The sequence below is a fragment of the Hippocampus bargibanti genome, linkage group LG06, assembly GCF_051943395.1.
Source record: "Hippocampus bargibanti isolate YZ-2025 linkage group LG06, ASM5194339v1, whole genome shotgun sequence".
NCBI classification, from domain to species: Eukaryota; Metazoa; Chordata; class Actinopteri; order Syngnathiformes; family Syngnathidae; genus Hippocampus; species Hippocampus bargibanti.
Window position 1 is genome coordinate 17,812,938 of NC_142739.1, and position 27,800 is coordinate 17,840,737.

The 27,800-nt window shown below is 42.1% G+C and overlaps 3 protein-coding genes across 3 annotated transcripts in view; 2 read left to right on the forward strand and 1 right to left on the reverse strand.

The window, feature by feature from the left end:
- Positions 1-27,511, reverse strand: part of ascc3 (activating signal cointegrator 1 complex subunit 3) — a 116,266-nt gene extending 88,755 nt beyond the window's left edge. The window contains 9 exon segments of the mRNA XM_088998470.1: positions 16,481-16,684; positions 17,930-18,055; positions 19,267-19,402; positions 19,804-20,005; positions 22,875-23,001; positions 25,024-25,595; positions 25,833-25,983; positions 27,025-27,156; positions 27,423-27,511. Coding sequence (XP_088854596.1) covers positions 16,481-16,684; positions 17,930-18,055; positions 19,267-19,402; positions 19,804-20,005; positions 22,875-23,001; positions 25,024-25,595; positions 25,833-25,983; positions 27,025-27,114 — 1,608 coding nt within the window. The 5' untranslated portion in view covers positions 27,115-27,156; positions 27,423-27,511.
- Positions 1,225-6,130, forward strand: LOC148896640 (uncharacterized; the record flags this gene model as incomplete). The annotated part of the gene is made up of 1 exon (XM_088998395.1): positions 1,225-6,130. A coding segment is annotated over one exon (990 nt), but the record flags the coding sequence as incomplete, so codon positions are not given.
- LOC148896641 (uncharacterized) lies at positions 5,533-7,713 on the forward strand. The gene is made up of 2 exons (XM_088998396.1): positions 5,533-5,664; positions 6,221-7,713. The coding sequence occupies exons 1-2, from the start codon at positions 5,533-5,535 to the stop codon at positions 7,640-7,642; spliced, it is 1,554 nt and encodes a 517-aa protein (XP_088854522.1). The 3' UTR covers positions 7,643-7,713.
- Positions 27,512-27,800: the final 289 nt, after the last annotated feature.

Sequence of the window (27,800 nt, forward strand, 5' to 3'; positions counted from 1 at the left end):
CCGCTGCTGCAAGCGCCCCCACCAGCACCGCCTCCGACTGAAGGACTCTACCCGATATTACCTCCGTATTCGCAGACAACGAAACAACAAAATTCATTTTCCAACTCGCCGTGGGGGAAGGGTGAAACCAATGTAACAACTAATCAGAATTCCGAAAATAATTGGCGCATTGATGATTCGTTTAAACTACAAAATAGTTCAATTCCCGTGCATTATCAGACGCGATCGAAAGGAGCCGTGGGGGGGTGGAAACGAACTATTGATCCAACCACTCCGCTGGAGCAAAACTTGCATGAATCAGGATATGAAAATTTTCAAATCCAGGCGTACCCTATGGTTGAAATGCCAATGCAAGGTAGTGAGAAAACGTTTTTCGTATACCGTCCGTGGACCCCAGCTGAATTTAAAGATATTGCACGGTCTCTCCCAAACCCAAACGAAAATCCAGACGATTATGTGAATGAGATGGCAGACATTGTCCACAGCCATAGACTCAATGCCGGGGAAATGTTGAAATTACTCGCGCTGACTACGGGATCTAAATATGGTGTGATTGTCGGTCCGTTCAACGGGAACCAGGCAGTGGGAGGTTATATGCGGTATGAAGAGCTCTCCCAGATCGGGGGTGCGCTTGGGCAAATTATGGAGCGTTGCTCCAGAGCATATCAGCGTTTGAAAGATCCAAAAGAGGTTACTAAATGCATCCAAAGGCTAGATGAAGCAACAGATGATTTTTTCCATCGTTTGCGAACAGTGTTTAAAGCACACGGGGGAATCCCCGAGTCGCAATTGGACTTGTTTAATTCGCACCTGAAACAACATCTGCTGAATCAAGCACTTCCTGATGTAATTCAATATGTTAAAAGGCATAACTTGAATTGGCCAACCTGCCCGATTGATGATGTTTTAAATTATTCAAGGAATTTCGAGAGGCTTGCGCACAAAAAGAAGAAAATTGAAAGTCATGTAACTAATATTTATTACGCTGAGAATAAACCGAAAATAAAGAATGCTCGGCGTTACACAAATAACGAACAAAAAGGGTTGTTTGACCCCTCCAAATTGAGCCGTGAGAAATTACAATTTTGGAAAGACGGGAAATGTTTCACTTGTGGATAGAAAGGACACATTGCGAGAAAATGCACAAAAGTGAGTGAGAATAAACGTGCACAAAAGCGCACGGATGACCCTGAGACTTCCTCAGACGACGACGCATGACTAACACGGGACAACCCCGAGGATGCGCTTATCACGGCTTCTGCTCCTCTGTGTGAATCCCCATCCTTAAACGAGGATGAAAGTGACATTTTAGCCGACAGTAATTATATTTTTGACATAGAAAATTACTTGCTTAGACATCAAACCTTTCCCATGGCTAAACCTGAAATAACATTGTTGGTAGAAGGAATTGAAACTGTTTTTCTAGTTGACACAGGAGCCGACATAACGGTTCTGGGCCGATGGCATCGCGACACAGTGAGACCAGGGAAAAATAAGGTCCACATGAAAGTAGCACACGGGTCAGTACAATCTTTGCCATTATCACAAACAGTAACAATTTCTTCTCCAGCGGACCCAGAGAGAAAAGCTCTCGTAGAAGTCGTCTTACATTCTCGCTGTCCAAATAATTTGTTGGGACGAGATGCTCAGACGCAACTAGAAATTTACACCATCATAAATCACAGGGGCCAGGTTGAAGCTTACATGGGAAATGGTCAAGATAATGCTCATTTTTTCTGGACCCTTGACTTACAAGATGACACAATAACTCAAATTTCAAAATATCTGATTCAATTGGCTGTTGCAAAGGTACAACCGGGAGGGAGTGTGCAAGCAACAGACAACCTGCATGTTACTGTGCGGTTTAAACAGACGTCCGGACCAGACCCAGATTACACAAAAGCTTTTCTGGGCCTTGAGTCACAGACTATTGTCATTGATCATGTATATTGGAGAGATTGGTGGTGTTTTGCCACAGTACGGGTGGGGAAAGAGGTCAAGTCGCTTCTTTCATCAGGGCAACACACACACATCCCCATCGGCAAGCCGCAACAGAGCGGATGGGAGGAGATAAACAATCTCGCTGGCTCTGTTCCAAATCACATGTGGAGACCCTCCCCCGCTAACCCGGGATGTGAGGAGACAGAGCCGGGCTGGTTACGACAGCCCATCAATTGGATAGTGAAAACAACTCCGGCTGTTCATTTCAGCTGACAAACCGACATTTACTTGCCGTCTAAAGAGGAGGAGAATGCCATCGAGCGTCTCCCACAAACACTCTGGAGCACAGGGCCAGCGGATGTGGGCCTAATCAAAGACGCTCCACCAGTGATTATTCTCGGGAAAACTGAACAAAGACCAATCATAAAACAATATCCTTTGAAAAAAGATGCTGAAAGGGGAGTTCAGCCGCTAATCAGCGCATTGCAAAAAGCAGGCATATTGAGAACATGTCCCGATTCCCCATGCAACACACCGATATTTCCAGTTCGAAAGTCGCAATCCGATAAGTGGCGACTTGTCCAGGATTTACGAGCAGTGAACCAAGCTGTCCAGAAGAGGGCACCAAACGTGCCCAATCCACACACATTATTAAATTCACTTAGGCCAAAATCTGAGTGGTTTTCTGTTATTGATTTGAGTAATGCATTTTGGAGCATTCCAGTGCATCCTGACAGCCAGCATTGGTTTACATTCACATTCAAAGGAGAAAGATTGACGTTTACCAGATTGTCACAAGGTTTCGGTGACTCTCCAACCATTTTCTCTGAGGCCATTGCGCGCTGCCTGGCCTCCTTTATTGCCCCGCAGGACAGCCAGATTATATCCTACGTGGATGACATCTTGGTGGCATCCACATCTAAGGAACAATGCAGAGCTGACACTTTAGCATTGCTCCATTATTTGTGGGAGACGGGCAATAAAGTCTCAAAAGATAAGATGCAACTTTGGAAGACAGAAGTTGTGTATCTCGGTCACACACTTTCTAGGCAAGGGCGCACTGTGGGAGACAAACAGAAGAAGGCAGTCGCTGCTGCTCCAAAACCACAGACAAAGAAACAGATGATGTCGTTTTTGGGTTTGTGCAATTATTGCAGGGCATGGATTGCAAATTATTCAGAAATAACCAGGCCATTACTAGACATGATTTATGGTAGTCAAATGACACTGCAAGAACAGATAAAATGGACGTCAAGTGCGGACCAAGCATTCAAACAAGTGAAACGGGAATTGATAAGCTCATCTGTACTTGCTTTGCCAAATTATGATAAACCGTTTGAACAGACAGTCACAGCTAAGCAAGGTTTTATGACATCAGTTTTGATGCAAAAGCATGGAACAAAAATGAGGCCTGTAGCTTACTATTCGCAGCAACTTGATCCCGTAGCAAGGGCAACCCCTGAGTGTGTCCAAGCAGTGCTCGCAGCGGCTCTAGCGGTTGAAGCATCAGCGGAAGTGGTGTTATTTCATCCATTAACATTGAAAGTACCCCATGCCGTGTCCGTGTTGTTGTTAGAGACAAAAATGGCCTTTCTATCCCCTGCACGACATCTGCATTGCACCGCGTTACTGCTATCACAGGGACACATCACGGTCGTAAGATGTGGCACATTAAATCCAGCGTCACTCCTACCCACGCCAATAGATGGAACACCACATGACTGTGGGATCCATGTCCAAATTTCCACCAAACTGCGACACGATCTGACTGATGTGCCTCTTCTGATAGGTGAAGTTGTTTTTGTTGACGGGTCGGCGAAAAAAGGGGAGGATGGACGAAATAAAGTGGGATTTGCAGTTACAACGCAGGAAAAGATTCTATTTCAAGGAACATTAAAGTCAAATTACTCAGCACAAGCAGCAGAATTGTCTGCATTAATTCAAGCATGCAAAATGTTTCAAGGAAAAGATGTAACCATTTGGACTGATAGCCAATATTGTTGGGGGTCCGTGCATGTGTTTTGTCAACAATGGGCGATTCGAGGTTTTAAAACCACAACCGGTAAAGATGTAGTCCACAAATTGTTACTCCAACAGTTGCTGAAGGCAGTACAGCTGCCGAGAACAATTGCAATTTGCAAGTGCGAAGCACACTTGACAGGTAACGATCCGATCACCATTGGGAACCGTTTAGCGGATCACGCTGCTAAACAGGCAGCTGGGCGAGAGTCCCCAAGTGACAAAACATTTGCACAGGACACATTTTCAATAGAGAAAGAAGACACAACACCAGACATTTTGAAATCACGGCAAAAACAAGCACCTCACACAGAACGTCGATATTGGGCGAATAAGGGGGCAACACCAGATGACGCGGGAATAGAGAAATTGGCAGATGGAAAGCCCTGGCTGCCAAATTCACTGTTTCAATGGGCCGCGATGTTGACACATGGTTTGTCACATGTGTCAACGGGAGGGATGGTTGCACAGGTACACCAGTATTACTGCACACACGGGTTTACAAATTTTTCAAGGAATTTTTGCAGACGCTGTATAATCTGTTTAAAAAATAATGCACAGGGATATTTGAGACCGAAAAGGGGAAGATTCCCTGATCCGCCAGAACCATTTCACACAATACATATGGACTATATTGAATTGAACAAAACACAAGGGAAAATATATTGTCTTGTTATTATTGACACATTTTCGAAATGGGTTGAATTGTTTCCGAGTGCTCGCGATGATTCAGGAACTGTCGTGAAAGCATTGTGTGAACGTATAATTCCAACATTTGGTATTCCATCTGTCATTAGAAGTGACAACGGGACACATTTTGTGAACAAGGCTGTTACCGAAATAAGCAAACTTTTGAACATTGACTTAAAGCGACATTGTGTGTATCACCCGCAATCGGCAGGACTTGTGGAACGTACCAATGGAACTGTCAAAGCCAGGCTCATTAAAACAATGAAAGAGACAAAAAGAAAATGGCCTGAATGCATCCCGATTGTGGCCACTTCTATGAGAATAGTGCCACACCAAGGAATGACATTGTCACCGTTCGAAATCTTGCATGGAAGACCCTATAGACTCCCTGACCTTGCCCCAGAACAAGTGACGTCGGGAACTTCACTCCCGACTCACATGAAAAGACTGTTTGATCAGAAAGAAATGCATCGACACAATGATGTGCCAGTATGTTCTGCTCCACAGACAGTCCAGATTCAGATTGGAGACCTTATCTTCTTCAAGGTGTTGAAACGCCCCCGATGGGACAGTGAACGCTGGGATGGGCCTTTCCAAGTGATTGCAGCAACACCAACTGCAGTCAAGGTCGAAGGACGAGACGGCTGGATCCACCAGTCGCAGTGCAAGCTTCTTCGATTCCAACCAAAGGGCCCTAGCGACGCCAGTCCCACGGCGGCAGACCAACACCCAAGTCTAAGTGCGCTGGCCGTGCGCACCATCGGAAGACTACAGTAGGAAAGAGGGCTTTCCGTGCGCAAAGCACACCCCTCTTGGAAGGATCAACTAAAAGACTACAGTGGGAGAGAGGGCTTTCCGTGCATCGGCACACCCCTCTCAATCATGGAGCAGATCGCCGGACCACGTCCCACCGCGGCCCTGCCGGCCAGATACACTGTCTATTTCCTTGCAGGGCTGTGGCTAATGGCGGCTGGTGCACGACCCCGAAACCAGGAGATCACCGGCACAAACCAGGTGCCCAGCCGTAGACTGATGTCTACGTCTATCTTGAACAACTTGCAGCTCTTAACTGACGTAACAGGGACAATGATCAATGTAACTTCGCTCGCCCAAGAACTTTCCATTACCATCCCTATGAGCCAATTGCAGTCCCGCCAGACTCAGTTTGTAAAGGTCTCTGTTGTTCCGGATTATTCGGGAAGGGCTTCGAATTTAGAAGAACAATATACCGAAACAACTGACATGAGTGAATGGCGAGATTATTGGTTTTATTTGATGAGCGCTCATGATGCCAGTGACAGGAATTGGTTTGAATGGTCAAATTACATCACTTCTGTTGATGGTGATTATTGGTCTGATATAAAAAGGAATCAGGGAGCGTCAAATTGGCATAATAAAATAGCAATCAAGGTGAAAAAAATCTGACGAACCAACCATAACCTTTATATTGCAGCCAATGTCATCCCTACCAAACGAAGACAAAGAGAATTGTACTATGCTCACGTTGTGGGCGTGGTACGGAGCAGGGGCTCATCCGAGAGTTCCAATAAAACTGTGCTATATGTGGCAGCCACCTGTCCATCATAACCAGTCAGAACAAGAAAATCCACATGTTGTTGTCACCTCCCTGCGAGGAGAGATAAAAAAACAAGCACGAGGGGTTAAAACCCATTTTAAAGGGGAAGATATTGAAACGTTGCTACGAGAAGATACGGGTGTGGGAATTAATGACAACCTTTTCCTCGAACGTGTTGTAGGGGTAGCCAAATCCCTCAAGAAAGATTGTGTCGTTTGTATGAAACCACGTGCAGCCCTGCAGATTGTGGAAGCCGTTACGCCTGATTGTGTTCTGAACATGACGCGGGGCTTTCCGAGCACTGCCTTTTGTTCAGCATATTCTGTTCATTTTCCTGTTGTGCATATCGAGACTAGACCAATGTTGTTTCACCCTCCAACTTCTGGGAATTTCACATGTTTTCATCGGGATAGTTGTAAACGCACCAGGTGCACTGATCATGGGAAAATCAATTCCACTCTATGTGGCACCACTGTTAAGGTCCCTAAGACCTATACGGTATTCGTCAGACGGTCACAGTTGTGGTGTTATTGTGGTGGGGGAACTTTGTATTCTAAATTATCCTCATTTTGGTCAGGAATGTGTGTATATGTTACTGGAGTTCAACAGACAACTTCCCTTGTTGTGAGTGATGATGTATTGACACCAGACCGCATACACAGAACAAAGAGAGATGTGGAGAGCGATGAGTTAAAACCTCCAATTACTCGGAACACCCCTGTGTATTTTGATGCGATTGGTCAACCTCGAAATATTCCGGATAATGATAAATTGTTGGATGAAGTGGGTGCTGCATTCTCACATTTACCTGTCATAGGTTACCTTTTTTCAGTGACCACCTACAAGCACACAGAACTAATCAATTATCTGAACCACAAGATTAACACCTTAACAAATTTCACCGAGGCGTTATTTACACACACAGCTTCACAATTGCATGCTACTTCGCTTGTAGCTTTACAGAATAGACAGGCACTTGATATGGTATTGGCAGAAAGAGGAGGAGTGTGCCGAATGATTCACTATGGTGAATGTTGTACTTTCATCCCGCTACACACATTGTCTAATGGTACACTAACAGAGACCCTCTCACTTCTCAAAGCTTATAGAGAAAAAACACAGGACATGGAAGGTGTCAATCCAAACAGTTTTCTGCAGTGGCTACGAGATATGTTTGGAGATTGGCAGGGTATAGCTGTCACCTTAGCCACAATCGTGATTTGTTTTTTTTTATTATCTTGTTTTTGTATTACTTGTGGTATTCCGCTATGTAGAGTTGGTACCTCCAGAATCATGAATGCTGTTGAGCTGAAGGTGGCGGCTCAAGTTACTGTAACCATGTCTGAGTATCAACATTTGCATGAGGGGTCTGATGACGACTGTTTTGATGATGATTGTTTATCCACTACAATGTAAAACCTTAAATGATGACTTCACAGAAAAGCATTGCAGATGTGAATGTTTGATGTTTCCTGGGTTTATTTACCTTATATGCGCACATGTAAAAAAAAAAAAAAAAAAAAAAAAAAAAAAAGGGGGGGGGGGGTACGTATATATGGTTCCCATTTATTGTTAGACTAGTGCGGGGTAGGTCTTCTATCTTGTATTTTACCTATATACATATATAGTATAGACCACAGGTGTCGAGGTCAAGGCCCGGGGGCCGGGTCCGGCCCGCCACATCATTTTCTTCGGCCCACGAAGGCAAGTGTAACTTGTGGAATTCCATGATGCTTGCTAAAATCTTCCCCAAATTATGGCGGCCCTTGATAGGAGACCATGGCTGCAATGTGGCCCGCGGCAGAGAATGACTTTGACACCCCTGGTATAGACAAATATATGCCATTATATTTACTATTTTGTTATCTTTTCAATATTTTTTTCTTTTTTACACTCCACGATCACTGTCAAGATGTTTGCTATCACTTTTAAAAATGATGAAGAGGTGGGAATGATGGAGAATAATAATTTATCATGTTTAAAAGTGCCGTGCTTTGCTGAGCAACTAAACAATGGGCCTACAGTCAAAGCGCAGATGGCCACAGTAAATCTGATACGGCACGATGAACCGTCGTCTCCATCAAGATTCTAGAAGGTCCGGCCTTGCACAGAATTTAGGGCTTGAGATACTCCTCTTTCACCGGAGTTATTTACGGCTTAAACATCCTGCACAAGCGCCAGATTACAAACTTATCAGTTTTTGGAAAAGACAACCAATTAAAATGTCTTGTGTTTTATTGCTTGCAGCTGTTGGTGCTCAGAACGCCCAGAGGCGTGGCATTATAATCAAGAAAACTATGTTTACTAATATATCACTGTAATTTGCATATACTCTCAATAAATAGCTTGGCAGAGGGGCGCACAATTCAGACGTATGTCATCTGATGACTGCGTCTCCTGCCGGCAGTGGGGACAATCTTTCTGGTTCTGAGTCTGTCTGTCATATCTCTGACAACAATCCTTCAAAAATACCCAAGCCAAACAGTAGCATAGTGAGCATCGGCCGGGTGGTGAACCCTTTTGCTGGGTGATTGACAATTATGTAACACTATTGGAACACCGAATGACCTGTAGGGGCAAATGACAAGGATGCTGCATAGACACATATCTACAGTAAAGTCTCGATATCGGATATATCGATAGTCCCGGTTATATCGATACTATTTCTATGCACGCACAGGGAAAATTACATGCAAACAGGGTCGGATATATCGATAGTCCCGGTTATATCGATATTTTTTCGGACTACCTTGAATATCGATATAACGAGACTTTACTGTATCAATATCGATCATGAAGTATGTAAAGGGAAGAAGTGATTTGAGCACTGGTCTTTTGGCCACCAAGATTGAACGGATGAAGAACCCCAACCACACAATGAATACAAACAACAAGGAAAACCAGTTTCAAGCACTTATTGGATTGGATTTGCCTTTATTAGTCTCGCAGTGGAGAAATTTACATTTCACAGCAGCAAAGTTATGAAAGAGATGAAAGTAGAAAATCTGACGAGATTAACCAGTAGCTAATATATATATATATATATATATATATATATATATATATATATATATATATATATATATATATATATATATATATTTGTCCCAAAAACAAAATGTTGTCTTGGGTTAAAGCCACATGAATGTTCAAGAACCCAGCAGTGGGGGGGGGGGGGTAACATTAAAGAGATAGGCAGACAGACAGAGAGTGAGAAAACATACACACGAAAGGGAGATGACTGAGCTTGAAACAAAAAAAAAAAAAAAAGTGATATAGTGAGAAAAAGGATAGAAAACAGTTAAAATATCCCATAAATCAGGCTCCACAAATAACCCGCACAAGTCATCTGAACACTTGATGCAAAAAAGCTATCAACCCACCTAAACTGATCACAATTGATGAAGAACTAGATACAATTATCACAGAGAAAGCACCTACAAGGAATCATTCCTCAAGATGGTGAAAGAATCCTATGTTCCTCATCAAGTGTTTAATGCTGATGAAACCGGACACTCCATTCCATCAAGCCAGTAACGACCATCACAAAGGTAAATAAAATGACTTTATTGTACAGTACAGTACCTCGGTTTTCGAACAACTCACAGTTCGAACAAATCGGAGTCCGAACAAAATATTCCAGACCGGTACGACGCGTGAGTGCGTACGCGAGGGTGGAGTGCTGTGCAGCGTACGGGTGAAACTCTGTCTCCGTGACCAACTGTTGTCGCTTGCGGATGTGCTGCGTTTTGCCCTAGCGTTTAATATAGGTGTACTAAGAATTTTAGCCCCTAATCATGCCTCCAAAGAAAGTAAGTGCTGCTACAAGTGAAAAAAGAAAAGTACAACTATTGCATTTAAGAAAGAAATAATCGCAAAATTGATCTGGCTAGGGTATACAGCATGGCGAAATCTACGATCAGTACGATATTAAAGAATAACGGACAGTTAGGACGGCGGAAAAAATCATTGGCACCGCTCTACCCACTCTCGAGGACTTGCACACTGCAAGAATCCAAACTAGGGCGCGGAAAATCCTACTGGACCCTCCGCACCCTGCCCACCACCTTTTCCAGCTACTCCCCTCAGGCAGGCGCTACCGATCCATGCGCACCAAATCCAGCAGACATTTAAACAGCTTCTTCCCCCAAGCCATTAACTCTTTGAACTCTTTCAACAGTAGCCAAAATGGAACTGTATAGTGCCACTTAGCAGTTTTTTTTGACAACGATACTAGTGCAGCGTGTTCTACCGGAAACAAATTCCTTGTGTGTTCTACATACTTGGCAATAAAGATGATTCTGATTCTGATTCTGATAAGGAGGCTGTGAAAACTAGTGATGTGGCTGTGGGAGTGAGAGCAAGTGTCATTGGATGATACTGAGCAGGACATGGTCTGGGACAGACATAAAATGAATCACTGCAGGAGGGGCGAGCTTTGGGCTGGGGGTTTGAGCTTGGGGGTCAGAGGTCAGGGGGGGCGGGGGGGGATCTGCTCGCGGGGTCCTCCACCACTTCCTCTAAACGACTGCCCTCTCTGTCCCCCGCCCTCCCTCCCACCCTTCTTGCTGCTTATAGAAGACCAGATGTGTTTTCAGAAAAAGAGCACAGTGGAGCACACACGTGCCCTACTGGGGGGACTCAGTCATTACACCCAATTTTTTTCACAAGAAATGTCTTCATGTACTGCTGACTTTAGACATCCTGTGACTTGTGATTATTTTGTACATTGACATTGTCTTAATTGTCTCACCGACTGAAGACGAAAACAAGACTGTATCAATTGCTTTGTTCCAAAATCTAGAAAGTAGAGGTAACAAAGCGGGTAACAAAGCTTTGACTATGTTACAGTTTTGCCAAAAAGAAGTTGCACTTCTAGGAAATAAAATAAAAATAAAAAAATAAAAACAAAGATGATGACATTTCTACGACCTGATTTGAAAGACAGTGACATTTTTTACAGACAGCCGATATTGTGCCTTCAAAGAAATCCGATGCATTATCCGTTGCGAAAGCATTATGCAAATATATTATTCCAGAACATGGCCTGAATGTCTGTTTTTGGTTAAATTATATATGAAAATAACGGCCACTAATAACGCCTTAACGCCTTTTGAGGTCTTGCATGGCAGAACTTTCATCCTCCCATTATGGGAAGGTGTGCCCTGGCAAAAGAATGAATCAGATCCAGGTGCTTTGTTGGCAAAATTGTTGTGTGAAATGTTTACAACAAAATAGTAGTACATGCCACATGTGTACTGCCGCAGTCCTCTTTGTTCCTTCCACAGGAACAGAGGCTGCGCCCCCAAGAGACGAGGTGCTGATCAAGGCAATCAGGAGGCAGACCTGGTCTGCACCAAAGTGGGAGGGGCCATTCACTGTGCTGATCACAAGGCCAACTGCCATCAAGATCGCCGAAAGAGCCACCTGGGTGCATCAAAGCCATTGCAACATCATTCACCAACCGGATCCTGAGCAGGTGGAAGACACATGGAGCCAAACTACTCACTAGCCATGGCTTTGGTCCACATCATCTTGCTGTACGGACTCATGGGGGCAATCCAGATGACACATGTGGAGCCTCCCACTCCATCAGCCTGCGAAATTCCACTATTATATCCAACGACGTCAGATAAGTGCCCAAACATGGCACATCCTGTAGCCTGCTTTCCACTACAGGCTGCAGGAATAGTCTCATTTCCCCTTAGCGTCCTCGTGAACAAAGCACGACAAAATGGAAGCGATTATCCTCAATATTCTTGGTACGCTCGTATCAAGTTGGGGAAGGCTTGGACCACTAGTTGGGATTCTTCCGTTGTGGTCCATTCCAAGCCCAACACAAAATGGAGTCGAGATAGCTGTGCCCAAGAAGCAAAACGAACTGTCGTCAAGATAGCTCGGGGGAAATGGTTAGGAACTAGAACTGGTACGATGAAAGATACCCAACTTGCTATCATAACCCTCAATGTTGCAGGATGCATGGACTTGAGACTCTGTCCTGAGTTTCGTGAACATCACATTGGTTTTCCTGTAACTATATGCATCATGTCATCTGTGACATCACCAGTCGCGACATCGCCTTTCCAGCATAAACCACATGTTAGACTGACAGCCTGGATGGAAACACCTGACAAAACGGCCCAAAGTTCAGGTGTCATGGACGCATTATATCAACCGTTTGCAGGAGAAAAACATGACTGGAATCCGTTGTTATCAAACACGTGGTATCCTTATGCTACACTAATTGCTAAACAAAACAGGAAAAGGAATTGTTTTGTATGCTCTAAAATGCCTCATTCTGTGACATAACAACGCATGCATTCAAAAGTATTCGGAGATAAAATGGCTAGAGCTGCATATATGTTAATATCTTTGCATAGACCTGATCAACATTTCCCGGTTCTTCGCAATGCTCCGAGAGGAGAGATTGTTCCAAGTTTAGATACCATTTTGGAAACTGAAAATCAGGTTATGACCGAGAGCGGGTTGCGATTACCAGTATGCGTTGCAATGTACAGTACGGGTCAAACTTTGGGTTTTATAGATGAGGATAGATGTTTATATGTGCTACCGTTAAACACTAATGTCACTGTTTTGCCCGTATCTTCACATCTTTGGTGGTTATGCATATTAAAGTATATTCTTTTATTCCTGCACGAGCTTACGGTTTGTGCGCGCCTGTTACTGTAACTGACAATACTTTCATCGTTACCAGCCGTCCAGTTCACCATCATGTGAAAAGAAGAGTATTGTTTAAGCCCCATGTATCGATCTGGGAAACTGATGTTCCAGAACAATTCAAACACCATAGCACGGGTAGTAAGGTAATGTTAGCTCTTTTTCCAATAATTGGAGTGGCAAAAAATATGCTACAAATTGAAACAATTGATTACAGATTTCAAGTGTTTGTAAATGCCAGCTTGAAAGTGAATGAAATGCAGAACACCGAAATTGCAGCAATTAGATAAATGGTGCTGCAAAACAGAATGGTTTTGGACCTTTTGACAGTGGTTTTGGACCTTTTGACAGCCCCACAAGGGGGCGTCTGTGCTATGGTGGGTGATACTTGTTGTACATACATACCCGAAGAAGCAAATTCCATAAACATGACTGATGCTTTGTCTGTTATCAGGGATCTCAGAGATGCTATGGCCAAAGATCGACGGCTTGATCACCCGTGGAGCTTTGACATGCTTATCGGAGGCCCTTGGTATACGACTTTGCTTAGACTATGCCTATCGCGATCGTGATTGTACTTATATTCTTAGTCATTGATTGTATTATTCCATGCTTAAGAGCAACGCTAATGAAAATGATAAGTAATTCTCAGGTGAACTACGCAAAGGTTTTGTATCAACAAATGCGTGAAGGGGACCCAGTGTTGTAGCTTGGAATTGTAAACCATGGCCAGTGTGTGGTTGTTCCCACCAAAAAAACGAGGGCCGAGAAGGAATTTTCCTCATCAATCTTTGATTGAATTGGATTTACCTTTAAGACTCTCACGAATGGAGAGGTTGCATATCACAGCAGTAAAGTTATGACGTAGGTTTTTCGCCAATTAGATTCCAACAGATACGTCTGTGTAAGCTCTCAGTCGTACAGGAGTGGTCCATCGATGAGAAGGTTTCTTCAGCCGTCATCTGTACAAAAGTGAAGGTTTCGGACGTTTCGCCTCCTATCCAAGAGACTTCGTCAGCGAACTAAAGTCTGACTGGTCGTATCGGCCCCATTTATATATCCCTAATGTCCAGACCTAGTGGTGCCGGACACAGCTATGATAGGTCCCTACTCTCAGGTTGGGGGGGGCGCGGGACCCCCCCTGTGGCCCCACTGATTGTTCCTACATTCCTGACTAACGATTGGCCTATTACCCCCACTCCCCCCGGTATCACCTCATCAGCATAACGACCCTCATCAGCATTGCGAAAGTTGCCTAACCTGTTTTGCCTGAGCAGGCTATTGTATGAACGATCCAAATTGAACCTCACACCACCAGACCGGTTTAATGAAGGATTTTGTTGTTTTATAAGAATCGCCTCTTTTACCCCCCTTTCAAACCATCTATGTTCTTTCGCTAAGATTTTAACCTCATTGACGACAATGAGGTTAAAATCTTTAACCTCATTGACGACAATGAGGTTAAAATCTTAGCGAAAGAACATAGATGGTTTGAAAGGGGGGTAAAAGAGGCGATTCTTATAAAACAACAAAATCCTTCATTAAACCGGTCTGGTGGTGTGAGGTTCAATTTGGATCGTTCATACAATAGCCTGCTCAGGCAAAACAGGTTAGGCAACTTTCGCAATGCTGATGAGGGTCGTTATGCTGATGAGGTGATACCGGGGGGAGTGGGGGTAATAGGCCAATCGTTAGTCAGGAATGTAGGAACAATCAGTGGGGCCACAGGGGGGGGTCCCGCGCCCCCCCCAACCTGAGAGTAGGGACCTATCATAGCTGTGTCCGGCACCACTAGGTCTGGACATTAGGGATATATAAATGGGGCCGATACGACCAGTCAGACTTTAGTTCGCTGACGAAGTCTCTTGGATAGGAGGCGAAACGTCCGAAACCTTCACTTTTGTACAGATGACGGCTGAAGAAACCTTCTCATTCCAACAGATACTTTAAGAGAAAATAACATCCTGTAGCAGAGTCATCCGTAGCTGTCACGTTCCGAGCGAGAGTGACGGCAGCTGACTCGTCGGAACGTAGTGGAATGTTTGGGATCCCAAAGCAGGCGGCAGAGACGTACTAACCAAGCAGGATGTTTATACAAATAAAAGAAAACACAGCGAGTAAGAAGGCAGGGGGTGATCTTTGACTACGCCAAAAAGCAAATGGCACACAAGGGTGCAAAATTATGCAATCCCGGAAGATGACATAAATGTACGGGACGGAAAATACCTCGGACCGGATACACTCGCGCATCGAAGAGTCCAGGTACGGTGGCGAGGTGAGTCAATCATCCGGCATTGGCGAGGTGATCGCGAACCGTATAAATGCCCCGTGTCCGTGATTAGAGAATTGACGGCAGGTGGAGGGCGGCCGGGAGAGGCAGCCCCGCCCCCCGCTGTCAACTCGCACGTGACAGGAGCAAAGAGATTTGAACGTGTGAGCACCCCTCAGACAGAAGAGATCCCCGAAGTTTTTATGGAAGGGGACTCCTTCCAAACACTAAATTTCCTTCCTCCGTCCACCTGCGCCTTCTGCTGACCACCACAAAGGTAAAAAATCCGTTTCATAATTCTTTTCTTTCCGAATGTACAATTATCCTGGGTTACATTTATGTTATTTGTGTCTTTGCCATTTTGCTTAACATTTTCTGAGATATACATTGCTTTTTATGTGTTGGTCAGCATTTTAATGTGCAATTTCATGCATAAAAAAATGTATAAAATACTGTACTAAAAAGGTAAACATTCAGGGTGTTGGAACGGATTAAAACGATTTACATTATTTGTAATGGGAAAAATGGTTTCGGTGTTCGAACAAATTGGTTTTCGAACAGGGTTCTGAAACGGATTATGGTCGAGAACTGAGGTACCACTGTACCACTCATCCTCTTCTCCGGCCAAGATTTCTAATTTACTGTACTTCCAAGTTGATAATTCATCTTCTACAAAGGTAGATTTCAACTTGCAAATATTTGTGGCACACCGATTACTGTCCAGAGAGATTTTGCGGTCAATAAGCAACACCAATTTCAAAATGTGACATGATACTTTCAACAAGCTCGGTGGTACAGGGACATGCCAGTTACCATTGCCTGAAAATGTATGACTGTCTCAGTCGTTGCAGTGCAACGACAACCAAGCCTGCTGGACATGGTTCTCCATATAGAGTCTGTGTGCAACAAAAGGCAAACCCAAAGATTGTTTCAAATGCTTTTAAGATGCGGCTGTTTTGCTTGGTGGCGCACTGCTTTCTTCCAGGTTTTCTGCTATGAATTGCTTCAAAAGGTTTGCCTTAAAAGTTGATTTTTAATCATTGTCCGATAATGTCCTCCATGACACCCTTCAGTTTGCATAATAGTTTCCAAACTGCACGAATAACCTTGGCACATTGCATAACAATTAATGCACTCCCACCTAGCCAAAGGGGTCGCTAAACATTTAAATACTGTTGTGACTCCTACCTATCTAGCCCAGTGGCGGTCCGTGCATTTCACACCTAGGCCTTCAGTGAAGTCCTGCTTAGTCCGACCTGAACAAATATCCCTCGTAATACCATAATTTATGACTCCTTTCACTGTACCTTGAATTCATCCTTTTTGATGACACCGCCAGGTTGCAGGTGTTGCCGAATCTCATGAAGGACAGTCAACATGGCAATGTTGGTCTTGCCAGCACCAGTTGGGGCGCAGATTAGAAGGTTTTCATTTGTGTTGTAAGCAGTCTCAAACACCAATGATTGGATTCTGTTAAGTCGTTTCATTCCTTTGAATACCAGCTGTCCAATCTGTGAAAATCAGAACACACACACACAATTAAAAAAGTCAAGTACAAATACTTGTTTCTGTAATTAACTAGATTCTTCAGACATCTGTACCGAATCATAATATTTTGTGATCTGACTCATTTGTTTCCTATAGTCATTTGAAAAAAGAAAAAAAAATCATCGCTACCGATCCATGCGCACCAAATCCAGCAGACATTTAAACAGCTTCTTCCCCCACGCCATTAACTCTTTGAACTATTTCAACTTCAACAGTAGCCAAAATGGAACTGTATAGTGCCACTTAGCAGTTTTTTTGACGACCATACTAGTGCAGCGTGTTCTACCGGAAACAAATTCCTTGTGTGTTCTACATACTTGGCAATAAAGATGATTCTGATTCTGATCCAATTAAATTGGGTCTGCGACTGTGCCATAAATGTGCGCTGAGTTGCCGACAGCTGTATGTCTCCCTATGACATTACAATGACCTCCAAATGTCAACATCATATCCTACTAAATGGTGAAAGAAACTGATCAGCACATTTTTTATCACCTGTAAGGAGTATTTCAATATGCTGATAGTCTTGACAGCCAATAGCCATTTGTTATGAGCACCGTAAATTCTGATTAAACTGTTCAAATTGGATTTATTAAAAAATGAAAGCAAAAACACAAACTACTTCAAAGAAGCTTGTAGATCAGCTACCCACAAGTCACTGGTGATAACCTGCGGCCCATTCATGCAAGTTTATTTCACAATCAAAGTATGCTATATTTTTAAAATGGATCTCCATTGAATTCTCATGATCCGTAAATTAGGGCCACCCTTGGTCTTCATCCTATCATGCCTTTTTGATGGTTGCACACAGAATTCCAGCTTCCGCATGGTGGACATGACAGTAACCTAGATAATTCCAACGAGGAGAGAATGACTGCATCCAGAAAGTAAGCAAGAACCGTTGGATTCACACACACCCCTCACTGATGAGTGATGTTGCCAATTGTAACACGGATGATGATAGACTTGAATTCTCTGAAATATGGGGTGAGCAAGGATGGTCTTTGTTACCCAAGTCCAAACACTCACAGCCCTGAGTAATCCCTCTGAGTAATCAAGTGAGTATCTTTAAAAATGCAGATGCTGCACCCTCTGAAGACGACCACAGGGGTTTCCTCTCCTGCTAAATCAGTTTTCTCATAAATAAATTATTGCATTCCCAAAGATAGTGAATAGACCAAAAAAAAGGATGGCCCATGTGCGCTTACCTCATCCAGTTCAGAGATGTATATGGGTTTCTCTTCAGAGCCAATAGGCATTGGTTCATTGGGTGGAATTTCCACTTCTTCATACATTTTCGTATTATCTCTGCGGATTCCCTCAGGAAGCAACATCTGGATGCAAATTACAGTGAGACATTGGCTCATGAACTTAATTGGCTCCCAGACAGAGTGTGTAAGGCGAAAAGTGTGTATCCCCAAAAAACATTTTCCCATAGGAAACCATTAAAATGAGAATAATCCGTTCCCAGGTCTCCATAAAATATAATTTTCAACTAAATAAGCTTTAAAACTACACACAACATACCTTATTGTATGTATAATAAATGTGCTATTGTATTGTAATGAAAGAAATACATTGCACTGTATAATAACGTCACTTTGTTTACATTTGTGATTGTCGTTGATGGCTCTTAATTGACACCTGTTGCTTTCTGACTTGTAAGATCTTACGAAACTGAGGCATTACATTATCATTCATCATGTTGATGAGTCTCATAGCCTTTTTTGGATGGTGCTGTTCAATAAAAGCCTGCACATCAACTCCTGGATGGCCTGCTTCTGCTTGTCCTCTTGAAGGCAAATCAAATCCTCTGTGTTGAGGACCTCATTATGGTCAGCAACAAGCTCCTCGATGTCATCTGCATCCACTTCGAGTCCTGTAGGTGCTGGCAGAGATTTTATTCCAACAAAAGGCGCGAGTCCGATGATTCCACGGACGCGGAATAAAGCGCGACAAAAGAAGGCGGGCGGGGCGATCCGTCCAGCACATTTGCGATCCTGGAAAGCACCAAACGTACGCCATCGCTGCTAACAATCACCTCGGAAAAGCAAACGGTGCCGGACTCCGATGCTGACGAAGTGTCTTGGATAAGAAGCAACACGTCCGACACCTTCAAAGAAGTACAGATGATGGCTGAAGAAACCTTTTCATCGATGGACCACTCCTGTACGACTGAGAGCTTACACAGACGTATTGATAATGATGGCAAAAAAACAAATCTCAAATTTGAGGTCAATTGGACAAGTTCCTTTAGAACTTGCAATCTGAGGAACTACCTGGTCATTTTCACAAAACAGGTATTCTGAGAAAGATAATTAAAAAAATGTAAATTAGAAATTACATTGAATATTCAAAAATGCTCAATGAGCATTCAGGTTGCAATGAATTTGAATAGTTAATCAGCGACTCAACCAGTGTGTATTTACTTGGACATTAAACATTTCCAAAGACTGTCAGATACAATCTGAATGTCTGGTCATGTGTACTTAGTGTGTATTTTCCATGCAAAAAGAGGCAGAGAAGGCAACAAAAAAAGACTCACTCTGGATCCTCCAACAAAAGCAGGTGTCTTTGTGGCCTCTGCATAGCTGTCATAGACATTTGGGTATTTAATCCGCTCGTACACTCTTTCTCTAGCAAGTACAGGGTCCTGACGTGCAGTCAAGAGCGCTTGCTCCCTGCATGAAAGAACGACACGTTGAACTTACAAATGTATTAGAAAGAGTAACACTGTTTCTGAATGAACCGGCTGAGGAGCAAAGAGATAAATGCAACATCTGCAGTCCCGTTTTTACAATGGATCATACTTGAAAGGGTACGGATTTGTTCCTTCATACCGCAATTCTTTAGGCTGAGGTTAGTCATCCATGCCAATTATCACAAGTATTAGTTTTAAATGTAGATAAAAGGGTCAATCGCCCATATTGTTTTTCTTTTTATTATACCCACCACTGTGTCAGTTGTCTAAAATCAATGGAGATTGTCAGAATTAACTAGAGCACATGAGGAGAAAAGGACAAAAACAGAAGAAGAAAGAAAGAAGACCAAGAAAAGGAGTAGGAAATTTGATAGATTGTACCGCTGGGCTCTCATCTCTTTTGGGTCGAAGTTCAAGAGAGCATCTGAGTAATCGACATCATCAGTTCCTTTCCCCCTCTTCTTCTCTCTCTTCTCCTCCCTGCGGAATATCTTCATCAAATGTTTTTCCTGTTCGGAGTGAATGGTCACTTGGCAGCCGTATGTGGGTCTTGTAACTTCGTTACCGACCTTTCGGGCATCATCTGAAATGGGATATGATACGTTAAAGGCTGGTTTAACATGAAAATATCAAATAAAATTAGTCTCTGGGAAATTAAAATCAGTATGTCTTGTATCTGTGACACACCTCGGAAGAGTATTGCAAACAACGTTGGCACATTTAAATGACGCCAAAAAAAATTGCATTCTTCTGAAACTGAGGCGGCGTCTCGGTAGGCGAGTGGTTAGAACGTTGACTTCACAGTGCCGAGGTACCGGATTAAATTCCTGCTCCAACCTTCCTATGTGAAGTATGCATGTTTCCCCCGTGCCGGCGTGGTTTTTTTTCTGGGTACTCTGGTTTCCTCCCACATTCTAAAAACATGAATGACAGGCTGATTGAAGGCTCCAATTTTTCCCTATGTGTGAGTGTGAGAAAGGACGGTTGTTTGTTTCTGTGTGCCATGTGATTTGCTGGCATCCAAAGACAGCTGGAATAGGCTCCAGAAATCCCTGTGACTCTCCCGATGAGGAGAAAGCGGTTTGAATGAATGAATGAATGAATGAATGAATGAATGAATGAAACCGAGGCTTTAAAATTGTAAAACATCGAACCATTGATTCTGTACAGTGAGCAAATCGTTGAATGGAATGAAAACAAGTCTCGGTAAATATGGTTTGAATGATGAAGATAAAACTCTATACAAGTACTCTTTATTTGCTATTTTGGCTGTAATTTTTTTACGAGCCAGAAAACTCTTCTTCTTTTCCTTTCGGCTTTTCCCTTCAAGGGGTCGCCACAGCAAGTCAGTGTCCTCCATCTTTAGAGGTTTGATCCGCATGTGTGTTTTGGCCAACCTTTTACGTCGGATGCCCTTCCTGACACAACTCTGTATTTATCCGGGCTTGGGACCGGCACAAGAAGACTTGTGTACTACTGACATGTTTATTGTCCCAAGTACAATCCATTCGAGTTGATTTGGCACTTTTGGTTAATGGTGAAATATATAGCGAATACAAATTTCAGGTAGGGGTTGGCGCCCCACTGCCTGCATATTGGCAGTCAAACATTTTCATAAAAGATATGATATAAATAGAGATATAAAATACTGTATAGATATTCTATTCTGCTTTCATTTGACATTCTTTCAGCAGCTGGGCGTTTTTATGTTTGTCAGGAAGTAAACCTGCCCTCCACCCCCCGTTAAATTTTTTAGGTGAAAAGTCAGTAGAAAGAAGTAAATTAATCAGAAATGATAATGGCGCAATGCACAAGGGGCACTGAAGGTGTTAAAGTTCCCTGTCACAGTCCATCTGTTTAAGGCACAACAGCTCAGTAAAAGTCAGATTTGCTACTGGAAACAGATGAGATGATTGCACTGCAACTTCCGCTGATTCACTGAATGGTTTCCACTTCATCTCATCTCTATATTCAATCTGCTGTTTCCATCTTGCAGCTGCCCAGATCGCATCACTTGTACCCCACGCACCAATGCCCCGCACACAGTACATTTCCAGCTTCGGTAAAGTGAGCACCATTTTATTATTTCCTAAATGACTCTTCATCTTTAACTCCCCTTTCTCACACTTTGTTGGTTGCTACTGTGACTGAGGGATGAGGTGAATGATGTACAATGTGCAGTTAATGAATCATTTATTTCCACTGTACCTTTCTTTGATTTGACTCTCCTTCTCCTTAATAAAGTGCATGTACTGCGTGAACATTCAGTCGTGGAACAACCGATAAAAACACAATAAACGCCTAGGTTTGTACACATACATATCGTGTCAAAGTTATGACTTTGATATTATATGTAAATCTCAATATTAAGGCTGAAATGATAAGGTAAAAAAAACACCAGCTAAAACTAACAGACGACAAAACATGAACCTTCAAGTGCTTCATATTACTGTATTCCATCACTTATTTATACAATAAGAAAATGTAATGCCACTGCACATTTTTAAACAATAGTAACATTATTCTTTCAGACCTGTTGAGATTTGTAGCCTTGCTTAAAATATTTTTTAAAAATCTAATAATTTCTTCTTGTCACGAAACATATGTGTGAAAATAAGCATACATTTATCTTTCTTCCACGAACAATGTTTAAAGAGTTCATCCTAGGTCTCTGGCGAAAAGTTGAAAATGTGCATGTCTATTATCGTCCTAGATCTGTTGAGAATCATGTATAGTTTTTGTGCCCAGTTATGCCGTACTAAAGTTTAGATACGAAATTAGAAAATGTTAATTTCTTTAATTTTTCTTCTTTTCCTTTGGGCTTTTCCCTGCAGGGGTCGCCACAGCGAATCAGTGTCCTCCATCTAACTTCCCATCTAATCTTTTTTACATGCTCTTCACTCACACCAGCTACCTTCATGTCTTCTTTGACAACATCTATTAACCACGTCTTAGGTCTTCCTTTCGGTCTCCTGCCTGGCAGTTCAAGGCTCAGCATCCTTCTTCCGATATAGTCACTTTTTCTCATCTGGACATGTCCAAACCATCTCAGTCACACCTGACATTTTTTTCCAGTCTTGACCCAAATTGTCCCTAGGATTTAGTGTGAATGGTTATTCGTTTTTGTGTGCCCTGCGATTGGCCGGGAACCAGTTCACGGTGTCCCCCGCCTACCGCTCGAAGACAGTTGGGATGGGCTGCAGCCCCCCATGATCCTAGTGAGGATTAAGTGGTTCGGAAGATGAATGAATGTTAGTTTGGCTTTTTTTATACCGGTAATTTACAAATTTAGAAAAACAACAACAATACTAGTTGAATGTGCTGTATTGAAAGGTTTGAGGAAATAATTTAAACAATTCCATTTTAGAATATGGCAGTAGCATCAGAAAACACAGAAAAAGTGAACCATGACAAATGGTTTCTGGAAAGAAAAGATCAGCTTGTCGTATTACCTTGTAAGTAACTTGACTGTGGTTGGGAAAGTGTGGGGATGTTTAGCAGGGGTTCAACAATAACTGTTCTTTGCTGCAGAAGTGTTGAGATCATTTCTATACCTTCTGGGCCAAGCAGCTCAAATAACTAGACAGACAGTGAAAGATAAGGCAAAATGAGTTGCTGTCAGCACAACAGATGCACAACATTGGCAGCAAGTATACCTACACAAATTTCACAAAAAAACAACGCAAACATAGTTCATAGACATGTTCAGGGCGAGTCAGCAAAAGCTCGTCAAAATGAGTTTGAACATCTGTATGGCAATTTTATATTTTTGTCTGCCCTTTGTCCATCTGGGTCACCGATTTTGATTAATCCCAAAGCGCTGAAAATCGCAGTTTTTGTTGAAAATTGATCCATAAATTGATAGAAAAAAAAACTAAATATTGAAAGGTAAATTTCTGTATTCAAATGTCGGGCATTAATTCAAATTCAGAATGAAGAAAAAAAATTACAGCTAATAAAATATGTTGCAGTTCCTGGATCATTCTCTAACATGTCTGAAAATGGGCAAATGTTTTGATCATTGTTCCCCAAAGTAAAATCAAATCTGTCATTCTGATTTAACACTCGGATATTCAGTCCGCTTTCATGGACTGCAAAAAAGAAATGGCATATTAACTGTTGAGGAGCTGAAATTCTGAGCATTTGGACAATGAAAAAAATTCATCTTAATGATTCAGGAGGTATTGATTAATCGATGAATCATTGCACCTCTGCAGTCCGAGGAGATGGAATATGACATTTTCTCATTATGATGACACTTTATGATAGTACTATCGCAAAAAAAAGTATTTTGAAAAACAAATAATGAGACAATTTTACCCCAAAAGAATTGAAAACCCCGATTCCAATTAATCTTGAACCTTATCCATCCATCCATCCACCAGACATCCATTCAGCCATCCATTCACGTTCTGAACAACGACATGGATTCCGTGTTCAGTAAGGGGTGTTCCGCAGCCCAGCGAATCCTTTGAATGTTCTTTCTCAGCTGTGTGTGTGTGTGTGTGTGTGTGTGTGTGCGTGCGTGCGTGCGTGTGTGATTTCGCTTCATTTTCACCCCAGTTTAATCTATTGCGCAAGCAGTACGCTACACCATTGTCAATGCCTGATGGGTTAAAAGCGATCGTTCCTTTCTGGTTCATCGCTCTTATGGGTGTTAGAAGTGGGATGGTGAAATCAGCAGGAAGCCAGGTGTTGAACAGAATAAGTTATTTAAATCTTGTAGACAGCAGGGACATTGTGGGAGGTCGGTTGAGGAGAGGCAGAAAGGAAAGAGAGAGATCGACGTGCTGGGAGAGCATTTATGTAAGACGTGGAGATAGGATGTGACGTAAGATAGGATGTGACATCATGTAAAGGAAGGCAGGATATGACGTATCAGGAAGTCCAAAACAAAACGATGCAAAAAGATGTTTAAAGATGTTCGTATAGCGAATTACCCCAACAATGCCCTTACAGTTTTATTACTGCAACCAAGCACACTCAATTGTTCAACTCTAGTTTGACGTATACAAAGGCACACACACACACACGAACAAACACACAAACGCACACACACACACACACACACTGGCACATACATGCACATGCAAAAATACATGATCAGAATTCCGATCACAAAATATGACCAACCATGCCCTGTATTTGGCAACTTTCAGCCAACTACAGACCAACTTGGGTGAAATATAGCATCTCCTACATAATCTTCTGGTGAAATATGAAATGTTTTTTAACGTATGTATTTTCCAATGTGGTTAAGAGTAGTGAGACACATGATTAATTTTATGCCAGAGGTTCTGGGTCGGTGGAAATGTGAAGATGGGCTGCAATTTGGCATACGGTCAGACTTCGGACATGATTGGTTTCGATTCTAGAAGCTGTGTGAACAATGGCTTTGGTACTGTCACCATTCAAAACAGGCTAAATGTCAGACTTTGTGTATTGAGCTCATTAACTGAATATTCGCATGTGATAATCAACAAGAAATAACTAGCAAATGAGCTACAGATCGTTTTAAACATAAATACAAACTGATTTGTGGTGCTAAGAACAAATGATAAATGGGATTCAAAAAGAAACGATTTTTTGACAAACACATACCTCATTCTGCAGCTCATCATTGCTTTTGTGGGAAGCGAGCATTTCAAATAGGGAGGTGCACAGATCCTCTGGGCTCGACGATATCATATTTCCACCCTTCAAATATTTATCCACTTCTGTCCTAAGGATAGTGCCATTCACCAAAACTTGTTCTGTGGGGAGCATCTCTCCCTCATTGACAATATTCGTCCTACCCTGTTGATTGTTTAGGAAGTTGGTGAAGTCCAAGCTTATGTTTTGACCTGGAATGCTCGAGCAGGGCAGTTCTTCCAGCGGGTCCAGCATAAAGCACTCATGGGAGAAGGCAATGTTGCATCCAAAAGAAGACCCTTGTTGAGGTTTGTGTCTGGAGCAATAGGATTGGATGAATTCATCAATTTTGGAATCTCCAAGTGAATCTGTCAGCCGTGCCACACTAGTAAAAGAAATATCCGCAGCAGATGAGGGAAAAGGGCCAAACATCTGCTTGATGGCTCGCGTCTCCTCTGTGCCGACATGGCCTTTTTTGTGGAATGTCTCAAGCAGAAAGACAGCAGCATGTTCAATTGCCTCTTGACCATTTTCGCTCCCCACTGTAAATAGGAAAAATATGAAAAAACATGAGAGCATACAAAATATTGCACTCATATGTATTTTGAATAAAGATAATTCTTGCAATTTCCATTTAATAACAACATTTTACACAAGGTGGTGTGTGAGTGTGTGCGTGCATATGTGCGTGTGCGTGCGCGCGTGTGTGTGTGTGTGTGTGTGTGTGTGTGTGTGTGTGTGTGTGTGTGTGCGTGTGTGTGTAAACATTCATGCGTTACCTATCTGTTTGGCTGCAAAAAGAAGGTTCTTTAATTCCTGACGGACAGCATGTTGCTTCATTTTGTCCTGTTGATCATTGCAGAAGTGGGAAAATTTTTGCCATGTGAGGCCTTCTTTTGCAAACAGCTCCTGTCTCTTCAATCGTTTGGTCTAAATGGAGTCACCAGAAACAACAACAACAACAAAAAACAGAATTTCAGAAAACTTTGTTCTGCTGTGTTCTGAAACACAGGCAATTAATTCCACTGTTAAATGGCTGTAATTTAAAAAAAAAATACAAAAAATGTATGTAGTGGCCAAGTCAAAGTCCAGATTCCAATCCAATTGCGATACTGTGGTGTTACCTTGAGCTGGTAATTTGTTCGAAAAGGCTCCAATATGGCGGAGTGGAAAAAGAGTGGGACAAAATTCTCCTCACCAATGATGGCAAATATTTGATTTCAGTTATTGCTGTCAGTCTGGCACAAACCGTGATTGAAATTAGGTAATAAAAGTAGGTAAGTAGGTAATTACTTTTTCACTTGGGAGCAGAAAAGATTTTTTTGTGCCTTAATAAACTGAATTGTTATTTGAAAACAGCATTCTTTTTTTCCTTGGGTTTTGTCTGAGCGGCATTAACATTGATTTGATGATTTAAAACCTTTATGTGTGAGAGATATGACATACAATACAAAACAAAAAAACAACAAACTAAAAAACCGATAAAGATAAAACAGATAGTTTTTTACAGCACTGTAAATGTTTGTGAGGAGTGTTTACATTAGTGGATGATTCCTGAAATGTCAGCAAGCTGTGAACATGCAGAAAATGATGCACACCATCAATGTGCGTACACAATGAATAAAATGGATGTGGTATTCATATTTGTAAATAAATTTCATTTGGACAGCTGACAACATAAGCATGGCAGTTTCTTCCATGTCCCTTTTTGAAAAATGAATTAGCCACCCAAGGCCTGCATTTACAATATCTTGTAATTTTCTGTATGCGTAAATGCATGTTTCACAACAATAACATTCATTCTAATTATAATAGTCTTTAATATTAATAATAATAATAATAATAATAATAATAATAATAATAATAATAATAATAATAATAATAATAATATACTCAACAAGGGATGTCACCAATATATCGGCTAAAGTGATAAGGGCATAAAGAAAATAGTTTTCCCAAGGTTACATTTACTTTGAGATCACAAAGGTTCTCATCGAAGTCCTCTTTCCTGGTGACATTAGAGAAGGAACGTAGAGCTCCTGTCAGCCGCGGAGAAGACATCCTACTCACGTAATATCCTCCAAATGCTGCTAGACAAAGTCTCTGCGAAAGACAAAACAAAGAGAAAAGATGTATAGTCATTTTGACGTTCTCGCACCACTGAAACAATGTGATGTTTTGTCAAGCGTCTTACTAGTCCAAATAAACTTCGACAGAAGCTAATGTTAGCTTAAGATCCTTACTGCTACTTCCTCCTCTGCGCTAGCTACAGATATATACATTTGGTATTTAAAATGACCAACGTGCGAACTGAAGAAAGGCATAGCGTAACAAAAACGACACATCTTCGTATGTCGACAAATACATACGTTGCAGATCTCCTTTCTACGGTGTTCCGCCAGTAACCAGTCAGTGCCCGAGCCCCTCACAAGCACATGTCAACAAACTTCCATCGCGCAAAGAATTGTGGATGTTGTAGTTTTTATGACATCGGCTTACGATTGAGGGCGGACGACGAGAAAAAAATACACTAAAATCTAAACAGAAGTTATCACACGAAGTTCAATTTATGCCAGTGAAAACAAACATTTATTTTGCCCTTTCATCAAAAGTTTTTGAAGTGATGATAACGTAATCACTAATCATGTAATCATTTAAAATATAATAGGTTGCTTAATTTCACAGTAATTCTGATTATTCTCTCTCACCCTCTCTGTCTCTCTGTCTCTCTCAGTCTCTCTCTCTCT

Coding starts and splice junctions, on each gene's coding strand:
- LOC148896641 (XM_088998396.1), top strand. CDS start 5,533: ATGGAGCAGATCGCCGGACCACGTCCCACCGCGGCCCTGCCGGCCAGA. Junction 5,665..6,220: donor AGATCACCGGCACAAACCAG/GTGCCCAGCCGT, acceptor TATATGTGGCAG/CCACCTGTCCATCATAACCA.